General features: G+C 43.6%; 1 protein-coding gene across 8 annotated transcripts in view; it reads left to right on the forward strand.

The window, feature by feature from the left end:
- The window catches only part of LOC130182388 (glutamate receptor-interacting protein 2-like), a 172338-nt gene that overhangs the window by 141085 nt on the left and 17602 nt on the right, over positions 1–13651 (forward strand). For 7 of the 8 annotated variants that reach the window (XM_056397284.1, XM_056397292.1, XM_056397319.1 and 4 more), the window contains 8 exons: positions 3499–3654; positions 3802–3954; positions 4072–4258; positions 7461–7606; positions 9127–9207; positions 11046–11109; positions 11752–11897; positions 13487–13631. In XM_056397284.1, the coding sequence (XP_056253259.1) occupies positions 3499–3654; positions 3802–3954; positions 4072–4258; positions 7461–7606; positions 9127–9207; positions 11046–11109; positions 11752–11897; positions 13487–13631 (1078 nt within the window). The remainder of the gene's footprint in view (positions 1–3498; positions 3655–3801; positions 3955–4071; positions 4259–7460; positions 7607–9126; positions 9208–11045; positions 11110–11751; positions 11898–13486; positions 13632–13651) is intronic. The other variant, XM_056397299.1, reaches the window with a different exon arrangement.

The raw sequence follows: 13651 nt of genomic DNA on the forward strand, positions 1-13651 counted from the left end.
CTTCCTCTCCTCTTCCTCTCCTCTTCCTCTCCATCATGCTCTCCTCTTCCTCTCCTCTTCCTCTCTCATCATGCTCTCCTCTTCCTCTCCTCTTCCTCTCCTCTTCCTCTCCTCTTCCTCTCCTCTCTTCCTCTCCTCTTCTCCTCCTCTTCCTCTCCTCTTCCTCTCCTCTTCCTCCTCTTCCTCTCTCCTCTCCATCATGCTCTCCTTCCTCTCCTCTTCTCTCCATCATGCTCTCCTCTTCCTCTCCTCTTCCTCTCCTCTTCCTCTCCTCTTCCTCTCCTTTCCTCTCCTCTTCCTCTCCTCTTCCTCTCCTCTCCTCTCCTCTTCCTCTCCATCATGCTCTCCTCTTCCTCCTCTTCCTCTCTCATCATGCTCTCCTCTCCTCTTCCTCTCCTCTCCTCTCCTCTTCCTCTCCTCTTCCTCTCCTCTTCCTCTCCTCTTCCTCTCCTCTTCTCTCCATCATGCTCTCCTCTTCCTCTCTTCTTCTTCCTCTCCATCATCCTCTCCTCTTCCTCTCCTCTTCCTCTCCTCTTCCTCTCCTCTTCCTCTCCTCTTCCTCTCCTCTTCCTCTCCTCTTCCTCTCCTCTTCCTCTCCATCATGCTCTCCTCTTCCTCTCCTCTTCCTCTCCATCATGCTCTCCTCTTCCTCTCCTCTTCCTCTCCTCTTCCTCTCCTCTTCCTCTCCTCTTCCTCTCCTCTTCCTCTCCTCTTCCTCTCCATCATGCTCTCCTCTTCCTCTCCTCTTCCTCTCCTCTTCCTCTCCTCTTCCTCTCCTCTTCCTCTCCATCATGCTCTCCTCTTCCTCTCCTCTTCCTCTCCATCATGCTCTCCTCTTCCTCTCCTCTTCCTCTCTTCTTCCTCTCCATCATGCTCTCCTCTTCCTCTCCTCTTCTCTCCTCTTCCTCTCCATCATGCTCTCCTCTCCTCTCCTCTTCCTCCTCTTCCTCTCCATCATGCTCTCCTCTTCCTCTCTTCTTCCTCTCCATCATCCTCTCCTCTTCTTCTCCTCTTCCTCTCTTCTCTCCTCTTCCTCTCCATCATGCTCTCCTCTTCCTCTCCTCTTCTTCTCCTCTTCCTCTCCTCTTCCTCTCCTCTTCCTCTCTTCCTCTCCATCATGCTCTCCTCTTCCTCTCCTCTTCCTCTCCTCTTCTCTCCATCATGCTCTCCTCTTCCTCTCCTCTTCCTCTCTCTCTTCCTCTCCATCATGCTCTCCTCTTCCTCTCTTCTTCCTCTCCTCTTCCTCTCCTCTTCCTCTCTTCTTCCTCTCCATCATCCTCTCCTCTTCCTCTCTTCTTCCTCTCCTCTTCCTCTCTTCTTCCTCTCCATCATCCTCTCTTCTTCCTCTCCTCTGCCTCTCCTCCTTTCTCATCTCGTCTCCCTTTATTTCCTTTTTATTCTGTTCTCCTCTTCTCTCTTTTTTCTCTCCCACCCATCCATTCTGTTCTATTTTAGTTTGATGTGGCATTTTATGAAAGTCCTTGAAGTCACACATGTAAACACACACACACACACACACACACACACACACACACACACACACACACACACACACACACATTGGAAAGGTCGCCATCTCATCTCATATCTCCTTCATTTGTCTCCACGAAGACAAATTCATTCCGTCCTTCTTCTAATCATGACTGTCTGGCCGCCTGTGTGTGTGTGTGTGTGTGTGTGTGTGTGTGTGTGTTGTGTGTGTGTGTGTGTGTGTGTGTGTGTGTGTGTGTGTGTGTGTGTTAGGAAGTGAACACAGCTCATTAGGATACTGATGGCCTTGCAGCAGACCTTGCGGCCAGCTTGCCACTGCTTTATTAATAGACACTCTGATTAAAGGTTTTGCTGTGTGTGTGTGTGTGTGTGTGTGTGTGTGTGTGTGTGTGTGTGTGTGAGACTTTGATTTTGCTTCAGTGAGTGCTACAGATCACAGTCTGGATGTGAAGTGAGCACAGGTGAGTGTGTGTGATGTATTTATCTGTTTTCCTGTCAGCTGATCCGTCTCTCTCTCTCTCTCTCTCTCTCTCTCTCTCTCTCTCTCTCTCTCTCTCTCTCTTCGTTGGACTTTATTTTAACTTGTGAGGATTAGGCGGGAAAATGTTTTCACACGTCTCAGCTCTGGCTCCTCAGACCTCCCGCTGGCAGATCGCTGCAGATAAGACGACTCTCGTGTTGAGGAAACAAAAGCTCTGCTGGGGAGATGCAGCAGCGCAGGGCAGCTTAGAGCAGAGATGTGTGTGTGTGTGTGTGTGTGTGTGTGTGTGTGTGTGTGTGTGTGTGTGTGTGTGTGTGTGGGTGGGTGGAGTTACACACTGACTCACACTCTCAGTGGGAGTTTCCTCAGATCAGGTTCCTCCCCAACATCAGGTGACATGTGGCTTTAACCAGCGACACGGTCGACCAGCTTCTGTTTTCAGGCGGCAGGTTGTAGTGCGTCTAATTAACCAACAGATGAACCAAGGTTAAGATTTTAAGATTTAAGATTTTCCTTAAAATAAAAACAGTTGCACAAAAGTGTTTAAGGTTTTCTCTTTATCTTAGTCTTTTACTATCCTGTTCATGTTTCATACCTTCACAGTTGGCTAAGTGTCTATAGTGAATCTTGAACCACAGATCTATGTAGAAAGTATCAACAGCCTCTCTGACATTAATACATGGAGGATTAATCCTTCATTAATGTGTCGGAGCAGGGAGAGAGTATCTTTAGGTTTTCATCTCAAACATCTAATATCACACAACATCACGTCTTGTTTAACCTAAGACATGAAAACATAACAGCCATAATGATTAAAAATATATTTTATTGAAAGTGAAAATGACAAGAACATTCTGTTACTGTTGGGATTTATTATACAACCAGATCCAGATCAGATCCAGGCGTCAGTACCGTCGGTCTGCTGCCAGAACCTCAGTCAGTGAAGTGGCAGCTCAGGTCTCTGACTCCAGAGACCTGAACTGTTTCCAGATCCCCCCATGACCCTTCAGAGACCAGCAGGTGCCTGTCTCTGGGGGAACCTGGGCAGATGTGGCGGGAACACAGACAGTTCTGGTGACACACACAGACAGGGCATGTACAGTTTCACAGTTTCAAGATCCCCTAAAACCTCCATGTTCCTTCATCTGACCCACAGATCTAATATCTGTGGATCTACAGTCCACTTCAGTAGATACGGCTCAGATTCGACCTGAACAGCCTCAATGTACAAACATTCACAGCAGCTGAACAAGAGGATTAAATATTATAATATTTTCATTTTGTGTATTTTGGTTCTGCAACATGAACAAAGTGTGTGGTGATAAATGAAGAAAATGAACGTGTGGAGACGCCGTTAACGAAGAGGAACTGGTTTTACGCTCATGAATTTATCCAATTATGAGAGAGTTAAGGTCACAACTAACAAAATGTGTGTGTGTGTGTGTGTGTGTGTGTGTGCGTGTGTGCGTGTGTGCGTGTGTGTGTGCGTGTGTGCGTGTGTGTGTGTGTGTGTGTGTGTGTTCCAGTGAAGGTTCAGAAGTCGGACCACCCCCACGCCTGGGACCCCTGTGTGAACTACTGTCACCCTCCAAACTCCACCCTCTGCAACACAAGCTCCACCCTCAACAAGTCGTGGACCGCCTCCAACAACAACACCATCAACAGCCTCGACTACTGCAAGTGTAAGTACACACACACACACACACACACACAGGTGCAGTCATCACCTGATGTGAAAAGACTTTTAAAAACAAACATCTGGCACTGATGCATTGCACTATGGGAAAAAAATGGATGCCATCTTTCTCTTCTCTGTGTCTTTTCTGCAGCTCTGGTCTCTGCCAGCTTCTCTCCCGGCTCCACGACCACGTCGGGCCCCAGCAGCCAGAGCTCCAGCACCTTGCCCCGGCCTACAGTTCCCATGAGTCCACGCAACTCGCTGCTGAAACGACGGCAGAGGAAGAAAGAGCACAAAAGCTCCTGTAAGGTCCTCGTGTTTTTATTCTGAAAGGAAGTGAATAATCAAAGGATCAAATCTCAACTGTGTGTTTGTGTGTGTGTGTGTGTGTGCGTGTGTGTGTGTGTGTGTGTGTGTTCAGTGTCGCTGGCGTCCAGTTCTGTGGGTCCGGGCGGTCAGGTGGTTCACGTGGAGACCAGCGAGGTCGTCTTAACGGGCGACCCGCTCAACGGCTTCGGCGTCCAGCTGCAGGGAGGAATATTCGCCACTGAAACTCTGTCTGCACCTCCTCTCATCAGATTCATCGAGCCAGACAGCTCTGCAGAGAGGTCAGCACACACACACACACACACACACACACACACACACACACACACACACACACACACAGTTTCACACAACATGAAACGTGTTCATGTTGTTTCCAGTGTCTTTTCTTTGGCGTACAGCTTTAAGAACATGATGAATAACAGCTGCTGCAGAATCTGAACATCTGTGTGCACAGTCACAGGTACATTACTATCACCTGCAGAAACAGCAGGTCTCTGAAGGGAAAGGTGAGACTGTTGTTCATTATATGACGATTTAGGGTCTGAATGATTATAAGACACTTGAACTTGTGTTTCAGTCTTGTTCAAACTTTTGTGTGGCTGATTTTATGTTGTAGAACACAAGATAAGATATAAGATATAAACATAATTATTTTGACTCTGCAACAGCAGAAACATCCTCAGTGGCAGCTTTTTTATTCAAGATCAAACCCACATACTGATCATGCAATAAAGAAGAAAAAAAAAATATATATATATATATACTTCTATATAAATATAGAAGTATAAAATAAACAAGTGTAAAAAAGTAAAGGGAACATATAGTGCATATATAAAATACTGAAGTATGAAAAGTACTTTTTAAAGTAAGTACAGTATTTTTTCATACTATTTGACAGTTTAAACAAATCAAAATTCATCAGTTTATTTTACAATTGCACAAAAGTGTAAAAGTAATATAATAATAAAATATAAATAAATGAATATATAATAATAATAATTACCAACATTACAGATTAATTAATAATAATATTAAAATCACAGTGTTTTCTTAAATCTCACTGATGTTCAGTTGCTTGTTTGAAAACAGCCACACTAATGAGTGTGTGTGTGTGTGTGTGTGTGTGTGTGTGTGTGCGTGTGTGTGTGTGTGTGCGTGTGTGTGTGTGTGTGTGTGTGTGTGTGTGTGGTGTGTGTGTGTGTGTGTGTGTGTGTGTGTGTCCTGATTGAAGCTCTCATCGTATTAACAGCCTCTCTAAGTGCTGGGTGTGTTTCTGCGCCCTGGGGCCACACTCTCTTCTCCATTAGCGCCCACGCTAACAACACTAATTAGCTAGCTCCCCTCGCCCCCGTTGGAGGAATCGATAAGTACCTTCCTCTGCGCTCGACGGGGTGAATCCGAATAAACCCTCTTCACACCCCCCTGAATTACACTTAACCACAAGCTGTCGTCTTTTAATACCTGAGGACGTGGAGCGCGGCGACGGCCGGCGAGCTCGTCCTCCTCCAACCTCTAATTATCCCGCCGCTGGACGCTTCTGCTCCAATCTTATGTCATTTTAAATATGCAGTAAACACACAATATTATTCATGACCAATGTTAAATGAATCATCTGCAGTATGTGATATAAACTTACCTCTTTTATTTTGCTTTGGAAGTTTAAGATACAGTTACTCCTTAAATATATCAGTGTACAAACTGCAGATTAAAGCTGGATTAGAAAAATACTCACATCCAATGAAAACAACCTGCATCAGTCATTATGGAGATATGTGTTTTCATTATGTGGCTGTGAGAAGGTTTATTCAGTCAGAGAGCAAAGAAATGGAGGAAGGAACAGAGACAGAGGAAGTCTGATTGTATATTAATAATAATTAGTAATAATTAATGAAAAGGGCAGAAAACTGCAGGAAGTTGAGGCCGAGTTAAAATACAACAAGCCACTTCATCCTCATCGTCTCCTGTCAGAGGAGGAGACTCCTACTGTCATCATTCAGTATCGTAGCTCTTACTTTAGCTCAGCTCTAAACCACAGTTACGACCTTTGACCCTTAAAATGTGCTACTGACCTTGTTAGAGTCACGTATGTGCTTTATTATAGAGCTGAAAACACTTCATGCTGATGTTGTTCATTCTGCTTTTAATTAGGTCAAAGGTCACAAAGGTCAAAAGAGTCCGTGGGTGTAGCATGAGTTTACATCACCATGTATCATTGCACATAAAGACCTTAGTGATTAAAGTAAGGAAGGAAATTAAAGGGACCTCTGACTCTCGGCTGCAACATGTCTGAAGAGTTTTCACCCTTAAACTTTTACTGCTGCAAAATCTGTCACTGCTGCTAATTTCTAAACGGTTTATCCTTAACGAACACCGTTAACAGTATCTCCCTCAGCTGAGGGGAAATGTGTCATATTGAAGTAGAAGACTTAGGCCTTAAGTTATTACAGAGAGAGACTGTTGGTTGTTATGGTGAAAATAATGATGGTAATAAAACCCACAGGTGTGAAGGTGTGATCGGTGATAACAGTAATTCATAGTGTTGCTTTTACTGTTTGTGGCTACAGGCTTGCTGTTAGCCAACGTTAGCGTTGTCTTCGCAGGTTTTAAGCAGCTGAGAGGTTGAGGGTTTGATTCCAACATCTCTAAAGCTGGAAACCAACATAAAACCCCTCTGTTTATTTCCATGGAAAGGTATTTACATGATTCATGACTTTAATAGTCGGCGTTAATGTGCTTTACTCTCGCTGCGGCTGGTTTATGTAGCGAGGAGCCAGGTTCAGAGGAGGGGCGGGGGGGGTTTCTAAATGTCGGATGTTTTGAAAACAGAAATGTTTAATACTCAGACAGCAGCAGTGAAAGCTGCAGCAGCTAAAAATAATCCAGTGATGATATGTAACACAGCAGGGCGTCCCAAACTCCTCCAGGCCTGAGCCGTGTGAGTGCAAAATGAATTAAAGGGAAACAAAAACATCCCAGGTAACGCAGGACTCGCACAATTAGCACACCTCCGAGCTGGAGCCGGAGTTTTTCTTTTTCCCGCTCGGGAGCATTTTGACCGCCGTGGGGGGGGTGATCGTATGTAAACAGGTGCAGAAAATAGTCCCACAACCGTGTTCTATTTCAGGATGAAGTGACAGGAAGTGGTGACATCATACTGAGTGCACACGCTCCACTCAGAGGACGATGTTAGTGTGGTGACGGTTTCTGGAAACTTTCATCTAATTCTGATTTAAAGAAGCTTGAGCAACTAGACTGAACCAACCAACCATCAAAGACTCCTTCAAATGCAGCCGTCGTTTCCTGGACGACAAAGGAAACCGCCAGAAAATCTTAATTTAACTTTTTATTTTAAGGAAACGTTTAGACCTTAAGAAAAATCTTAATTTGAGGTGTTTTGTTCAACCGGCCTCTGGCCTCAAAGCACTGAAACTGCACCATAAGTACGACTTTCTGACATCACCATGGTAACTCTTGCCGTAGGTGCGGCCTGCTTCAGGTCGGAGACCGCCTCCTGTCGATCAACGGAATCCCCACGGAGGACGGGACGCTGGAGGAAGCCAATCAGCTTCTCCGAGACGCGGCTCTGACCAACAAGGTGACACTGGAGATCGAGTTCGACGTGGCAGGTTTGTCTCTGATGTGACGGTGTAACTTTTATTACAACAACGTCAACAGGTGTCAGGCGTCTGTTGAAGTCGCTGCAGTTCTTCGTTCGTCTGTGAGGCTTTAAAACGTTTTCAGACTTTAATCACAGAGCGGAGCGACTGTATTTTTATCAGGAAGCAAAGAGGACGCACAGACACACTCAGACTGGGTGAAGTGGTCAAACTGTTTCCTGTCAACACAGAGGGGGGAGGACGGGATAATTACAGCTCTGCTCTGGAGGCCACGGCCCCGTCGATGTGCTTTTAGCCTCATGACAAAGTAACTAGCGCACTGACGCTCAGGCATTTATTTATTTCACTTCTGTGTCGAGGAAAAGTCAGAGATGTTTAACATTAACATGAAGGTTTAATTGATCCAAGTTTTTGAAAAGCAAAAGTGAATGAAGGCATTATGTTTGTTTTGTCAGCTGATTCATAACATTGAATTTATGTAATAGCTGCTTTTCATCACTTTTACTTTTTTTAACTTTTGGATGATTATTATTGTTGTTGTTTTATTAAAGTTACATTAAGAGTGAGAAACAACTCATGCAACAGGTGTGTAATTTACACAACATTACACAAAGCATCAACCTCCAGACTGAAACATGAAGCATTAACCTGACGAACCAGAAGCTGCAGTTCCTCTAACGACCACTAGAGTCTGGCTCCAACAGTGAGTCAGTCCCCATAGACTCCCATGTTAAAATGTCCAACTTTACAGCAGAAATAAACATGTTTACAGCCTGGAACAAAAACTGTTTTGGTCTCTAGAGCTAATTTCCTCCTTCATGACACCTGTTTATATAACTCACCTGTTTATATAACTCACCTGTTTATATAACTCACCTGTTTACATTTTATTAAGGGTTAAACTTATGGAGGATTTGGGGGCGTGGCCTCTTTGAGTGACAGGTGGGTGTCGTCACAGTTGACTTGTTGTTAACTAACTAACAGAACATCTTTTCATGAAATTAACTCACTTTGATTCTCAGTGAAATCTGACTGATGGAAGAAACTTCCTGTCGTTGTCATTCAGATCAGCTGAGTCTCTCTCGCTCTCTCGGCTCTGCAGGAAATAAATGAACCTGTTGTTCGTGGTGTTTGCAGAGTGAACGACTGTTAACTCACAGAGGGTCGTTCAAATAACTTGCTAAAGTCTGAAGTGGCTGCTCCACTCACAACGTGCACTTCCTCATGTTTCAGTGTGTGTGTAGACGGTGTTGTTTCTTCTTCTGACTCATGCAGACAAACAGAAGGAGGTGAAGTCGCTGTTTATCCCGGAGAAGAAGAAGAAGAGATAAGAGCGAGAGCTGAACGCCTCGTAATTACAAATGTTGAACAGGATGAAAATAGTTTGTTTCTTTTAAAATGAACGGCTTCTTCTGCTTGTGTTTAACTGTGTGTGTGTGTGTGTGTGTGTGTGTGTGTGTGTGTGTGTGTGTGTGTGTGTGTGTGTGTGTGTGTGTGTGTGTGTGTGTGTGTGTGTGTGTGTGTTACAGAGTCAGTGGTCCCCAGCAGCGGCACTTTCCACGTCAAACTACCGAAGAAGAGAGGAGTGGAGCTGGGCCTCACCATCAGTGGTAGCAACACACACACACACACACACCCACACACACACACACACACACACACACACACACACACACACTAAACATTGTTCATATGATGTATTCATCGTGTTGCGGAGCTGCTGGCAGAATGTTTAAAAGTGAGACCACCCTGCTCCCCCTCCAACACACACACACACACACACACACACACACACACACACACACACACACACGTATTTTCCAGTGTAACTCAGGTACAAATGTCAGCAGTGTTTATAAAATGGCGGCGGCACGGGGACACACTCCCAGTCTGCTCCTGTGCACAAAGACGGGTCCAGAAAGACGTTGCCCCGGTCTGATGTGTTGCACAGATCACTGAGCAGTCTGACTGTGATCCAGGTCTTGTCACGCAGCGTGAGAGCTGGACCTCACTGACGGTGCTGTGGCTGAATGTGAGCAGATTCTCCTGCAGCCAGAACCGTGTGGAGAAGCTTCCTGAAGCCCAGTGTAATGAAATCTAAATTTAAATGTAATCAAAGTTCAGAACCAACACAACGCCAACAAACACAGAGCGTCAACTCTCTGCTGTTTTTATTACTGAAGCAGTCAGAGACTTCATTCAGATTGTTGTGAACCAGCCGAGGAGGTTCAGAGACGTCTGGCAGCTGTTTATACGTCCGTGGTCAGATGTTGTCACCGTGGTAACGTCACAACCTGCAAGATACAGTCATGAAAGCTTACAGATGTGTAGTTGAGATTAAAAGAACACAGTGATTAACGACCCACCATCACTGTGTGATCACCGTCTGTCTGGACTTTGTGTTTAACGTCGTTTCACTGTTTAATTTGAAGCAGCATTAAGTCAGTGACAGTTTGACTGTTGGAGCTGCTGCACTTTTAAATATTTGGACTGAAGACATAAATACATCAGACTGAGACTTTATGACCACGTGGCTGAGACGCTGTGGAAGCTTTAACGCAGTAAAGCAGACTGTAGAATACCTGCATCAGGTCACCTGTCCTCTCTGCTTAGAGTTTTCTCCTGCTTCTGCAGCGCTGTGAAACAGATGCAGAGAAAACTCATGTTAAATTAATGCGTCATCTCTGATGTTTGGTTTAATGTTGTGTTTGTCAAAATCAAACCAACGCAGCTGGAAAAGAACAAGTCTGAGTTTTGAGTTTTCCTCTATAACCCTGAGAATAACAGGCCGCAGCGTGGCGGCTCGGAGAGCGGTGCGATGGCGCCATCTGCTGGATGGAAGTGTTCACAGCAGAAATCATTCACCGCTTTCTCTCCTGATGAGAGAATAATATAATATTTTCATTTGACTTTCCAATTTTAGAAACTTTTTTTTTATTATTTAAAAAATGAAAAAATAAAGTTTCCCTTAAAATTTTCTACAATTCTTGAGAAAAAAATTTCTCCTCCGTTCCATCACCTCAAACAAAAAAGTCATGAACTCAAAAACTGCATGTTATTGTTCCTGATGTAGGATTAATTATTGGTGATGACATGTTACTGTTATTGTTTAATATTGTTATTATGAAAAGACAACAAAGAAATTTACATTATACATGTAACAAAGCCAAATATACAACAATTATTATTATTATTATTAGTAGTAGTAGTATGGTTATTATTATCATTGTCATTATTATATTTATTCAGTAGTTTTAGGGTCGTAATATCTTTTTAGTTTTTAACAGATAACGTTTTTTTAACTAGTTTAAATTCATTAAAGTTGTTTTGGTTCTCGACCATTTTTTCTTATGAACATGGAATTTTCCAGAAATAATAAAAAGTTGTTTTGTTTACAACATGTTGTTGTTGCTGCTGCTGCTTATTGTGATGTCATCTCCCTCCGCAGCCAGTAAGAAGACAGGAGAGCCCCTCATCATCTCTGACATCAAGAAGGGCAGCATGGCCCACAGGTATCTCACCTGAGTCTCTCCTCATGAATTCATCTCTCTGTTCCAACACTAAAAAACCAAACACATCTGGGATCTACCTGTACGATGTGGAGCAGGTCACCTGGTTCACTCAGTGTTCACTAACCAGAACCAAACCAGGTGAAGCAGCTTCGACCTCCTGCTCCTCACCTGTGGAACAACACACAGCTTCCTGAACACCTGAGATCTGCTCCAACTGTCTGACACTGTCTTCAGACGTCACTGTTCACTGCAGCTCATCTTTTTAATCTTGCCATGTTGTTTTTAATGTCCTTTATCACTGCAGCTCGTCTTTTAAAATGGTGCTTTCAGTTTCTCACCTGATTTTATGACTTGAAATATTAAGATAATATTGAGTTTTTATTGTTTTTAAATATTATTTTAATGTCGTCTTAATGTTCTGGTTTTAATGTGTTCCCACGCCTCTGTGAAGCGCTGTGAATTGTCTTGTGTCTGATGGTGCTGTAGAAATAAACTGACTTTCTCCTCTTGTGTCTCTGCCCCCCCCCCCTCTCTCCCCCTCTCTGCCCCCCCCTCCCTCTCTCCCCCTCTCTCCCCCTCCCTCCCCCCTCTCTCCCCCTCTCTGCCCCCCCCCCCCCCTCTCCCCCTCCCTCCCCCCTCCAGAACAGGCACGTTGGAGCCGGGTGATAAGCTGTTGGCCATCGACAACATCAGACTGGAGAACTGCTCCAAAGACGACGCCGAGCAGATCCTGCAGCAGTGTGAGGAGCTGGTCAAACTAAAGATCCGCAAGGACGAAGACAACTCAGGTACACGTCAGCATATCAATCAATCAATCAATCAATCAATCAATCAGTCAATCAGACTTTATTTGTATAGATTACATGTGTTATATATAATAACAGGAACTGAGGAAACACTGAAGACTGGAAAGCAAAGAGAACAATAGAGTGATAAAGATAAAATAATAAAATACTATGAGATTTATTAAAGTGAGTAAAACCAGAAATAAAATAAATAACCAGAAATAAAAGAAGGGTATCAATCCTCTGAGGTCTTAAGATGTTTCTATTAATATCTTTGTGATAATACAGAACAGAAATGTGGTTTAAATGTTGTTAGAATCTGTAAACTCTCCGATCTCTGGTTCATATTCTTGCAAGATCAAATGTGAGTCACAGCCAGAGACAGAAGGCCAATAAACAGGCCTCTAACATTTGGTTCATTCTCAGTATTTTTCATCCATTTATCTATTATTTTACTCACTGTTGTTTTAAGGAACTTAAGACTTTGATAAACTCATTTCAAGCACCAAAACAATTCACCCACATCAGTAAAGTTTGTTTTCACAAGAGGTTTGAAGAATGTAAAAAACTGGGCTTCAGTCTTTGTGTTATTTTATGTTCTGTTCTGTAAGTTTAAGTAAGTACCTTTTAAAAGGGTGAATTTAAGAAACTATTTAAAAATGGAGAAAATACAGAGGCTTAAAAGAAAAACAGAAAATAAACATAGAATTAAAGGAAAGAGCAGTGAAGTAAAGTGTGTAGGTAAAGGTATTAACGTATTAATGTGACAGACGGATCGTCACATTGCAACAGAGACTTTCTGCTTGTTTAATTTAAGTGATGTCTGAATGGAGGTGCACTGACAGTGTTCGACCACTGGGTGGTGCTGCTGACCGCGACTCTGATTTCTGCTGCAGCTGTAAAATCATCCAAGACGCCGTGAGAGGCGTCTTTATTGACACCAGTGAAGAAGAGACTGTGTGAATAGAACAATGAAATAATTATATTTATACAGAGTGAAAAAAATCAGAGTTAGAATAAAACAAAACATCCAGAACGATAGAAAATATAAAAACTAATAAATAAAAACATAGAATCGAGTGAGAAAATGTGCAGAAGAATGATTCTTAGTCACATGTTACGAGTCTTGTAGCCGCCATCTTGGATTTGTGTGACCTGATGAGTTACATGAACGAGTCAAAGTTGTCTCAGAGAGACGTCGCCGTGTTCCTCTGTCCTGTGATGTGATGTCATGTGAGATTATGATTTACAGTGTGTAATCACACACACACACACACATGCACACACACACACACACACGCAGACACACGCGCAGATATTGTGTGTTCATGCTACATGATGACAAGGCAGTCTTCTCCTTGGTTACCATGGAAACTGTGTCTTATTCAGCAATGTTGTGTTGAGAAGAGTTTTTACATAGTTCTAGAAATATGTGTGTGTGTGTGTGTGTGTGTGTGTGTGTGTCAGATGAGTAACAGACGTCTGGCAGTAACATATACTCCTTGCTGAAATAGTAGAATAACACAAATGTGTGTGTGTGTGTGTGTGTGTGTGTGTGTGTGTGTGTGTGTGTGTGTGTGTGTGTGTACCAGATGAGCAGGAGACATCAGGCAGCATCATCTACACGGTGGAGCTGAAGCGGTACGGAGGCCCTCTGGGTATCACCATCTCAGGCACCGAGGAGCCTTTTGACCCCATCACTATATCTGGACTAACCAAGAGAGGCCTGGCCGAGAGGTACACACACACACACACAC

Source organism: Seriola aureovittata, chromosome 2 (assembly GCF_021018895.1).
Source record: "Seriola aureovittata isolate HTS-2021-v1 ecotype China chromosome 2, ASM2101889v1, whole genome shotgun sequence".
In the NCBI taxonomy this organism is placed as follows: Eukaryota; Metazoa; Chordata; class Actinopteri; order Carangiformes; family Carangidae; genus Seriola; species Seriola aureovittata.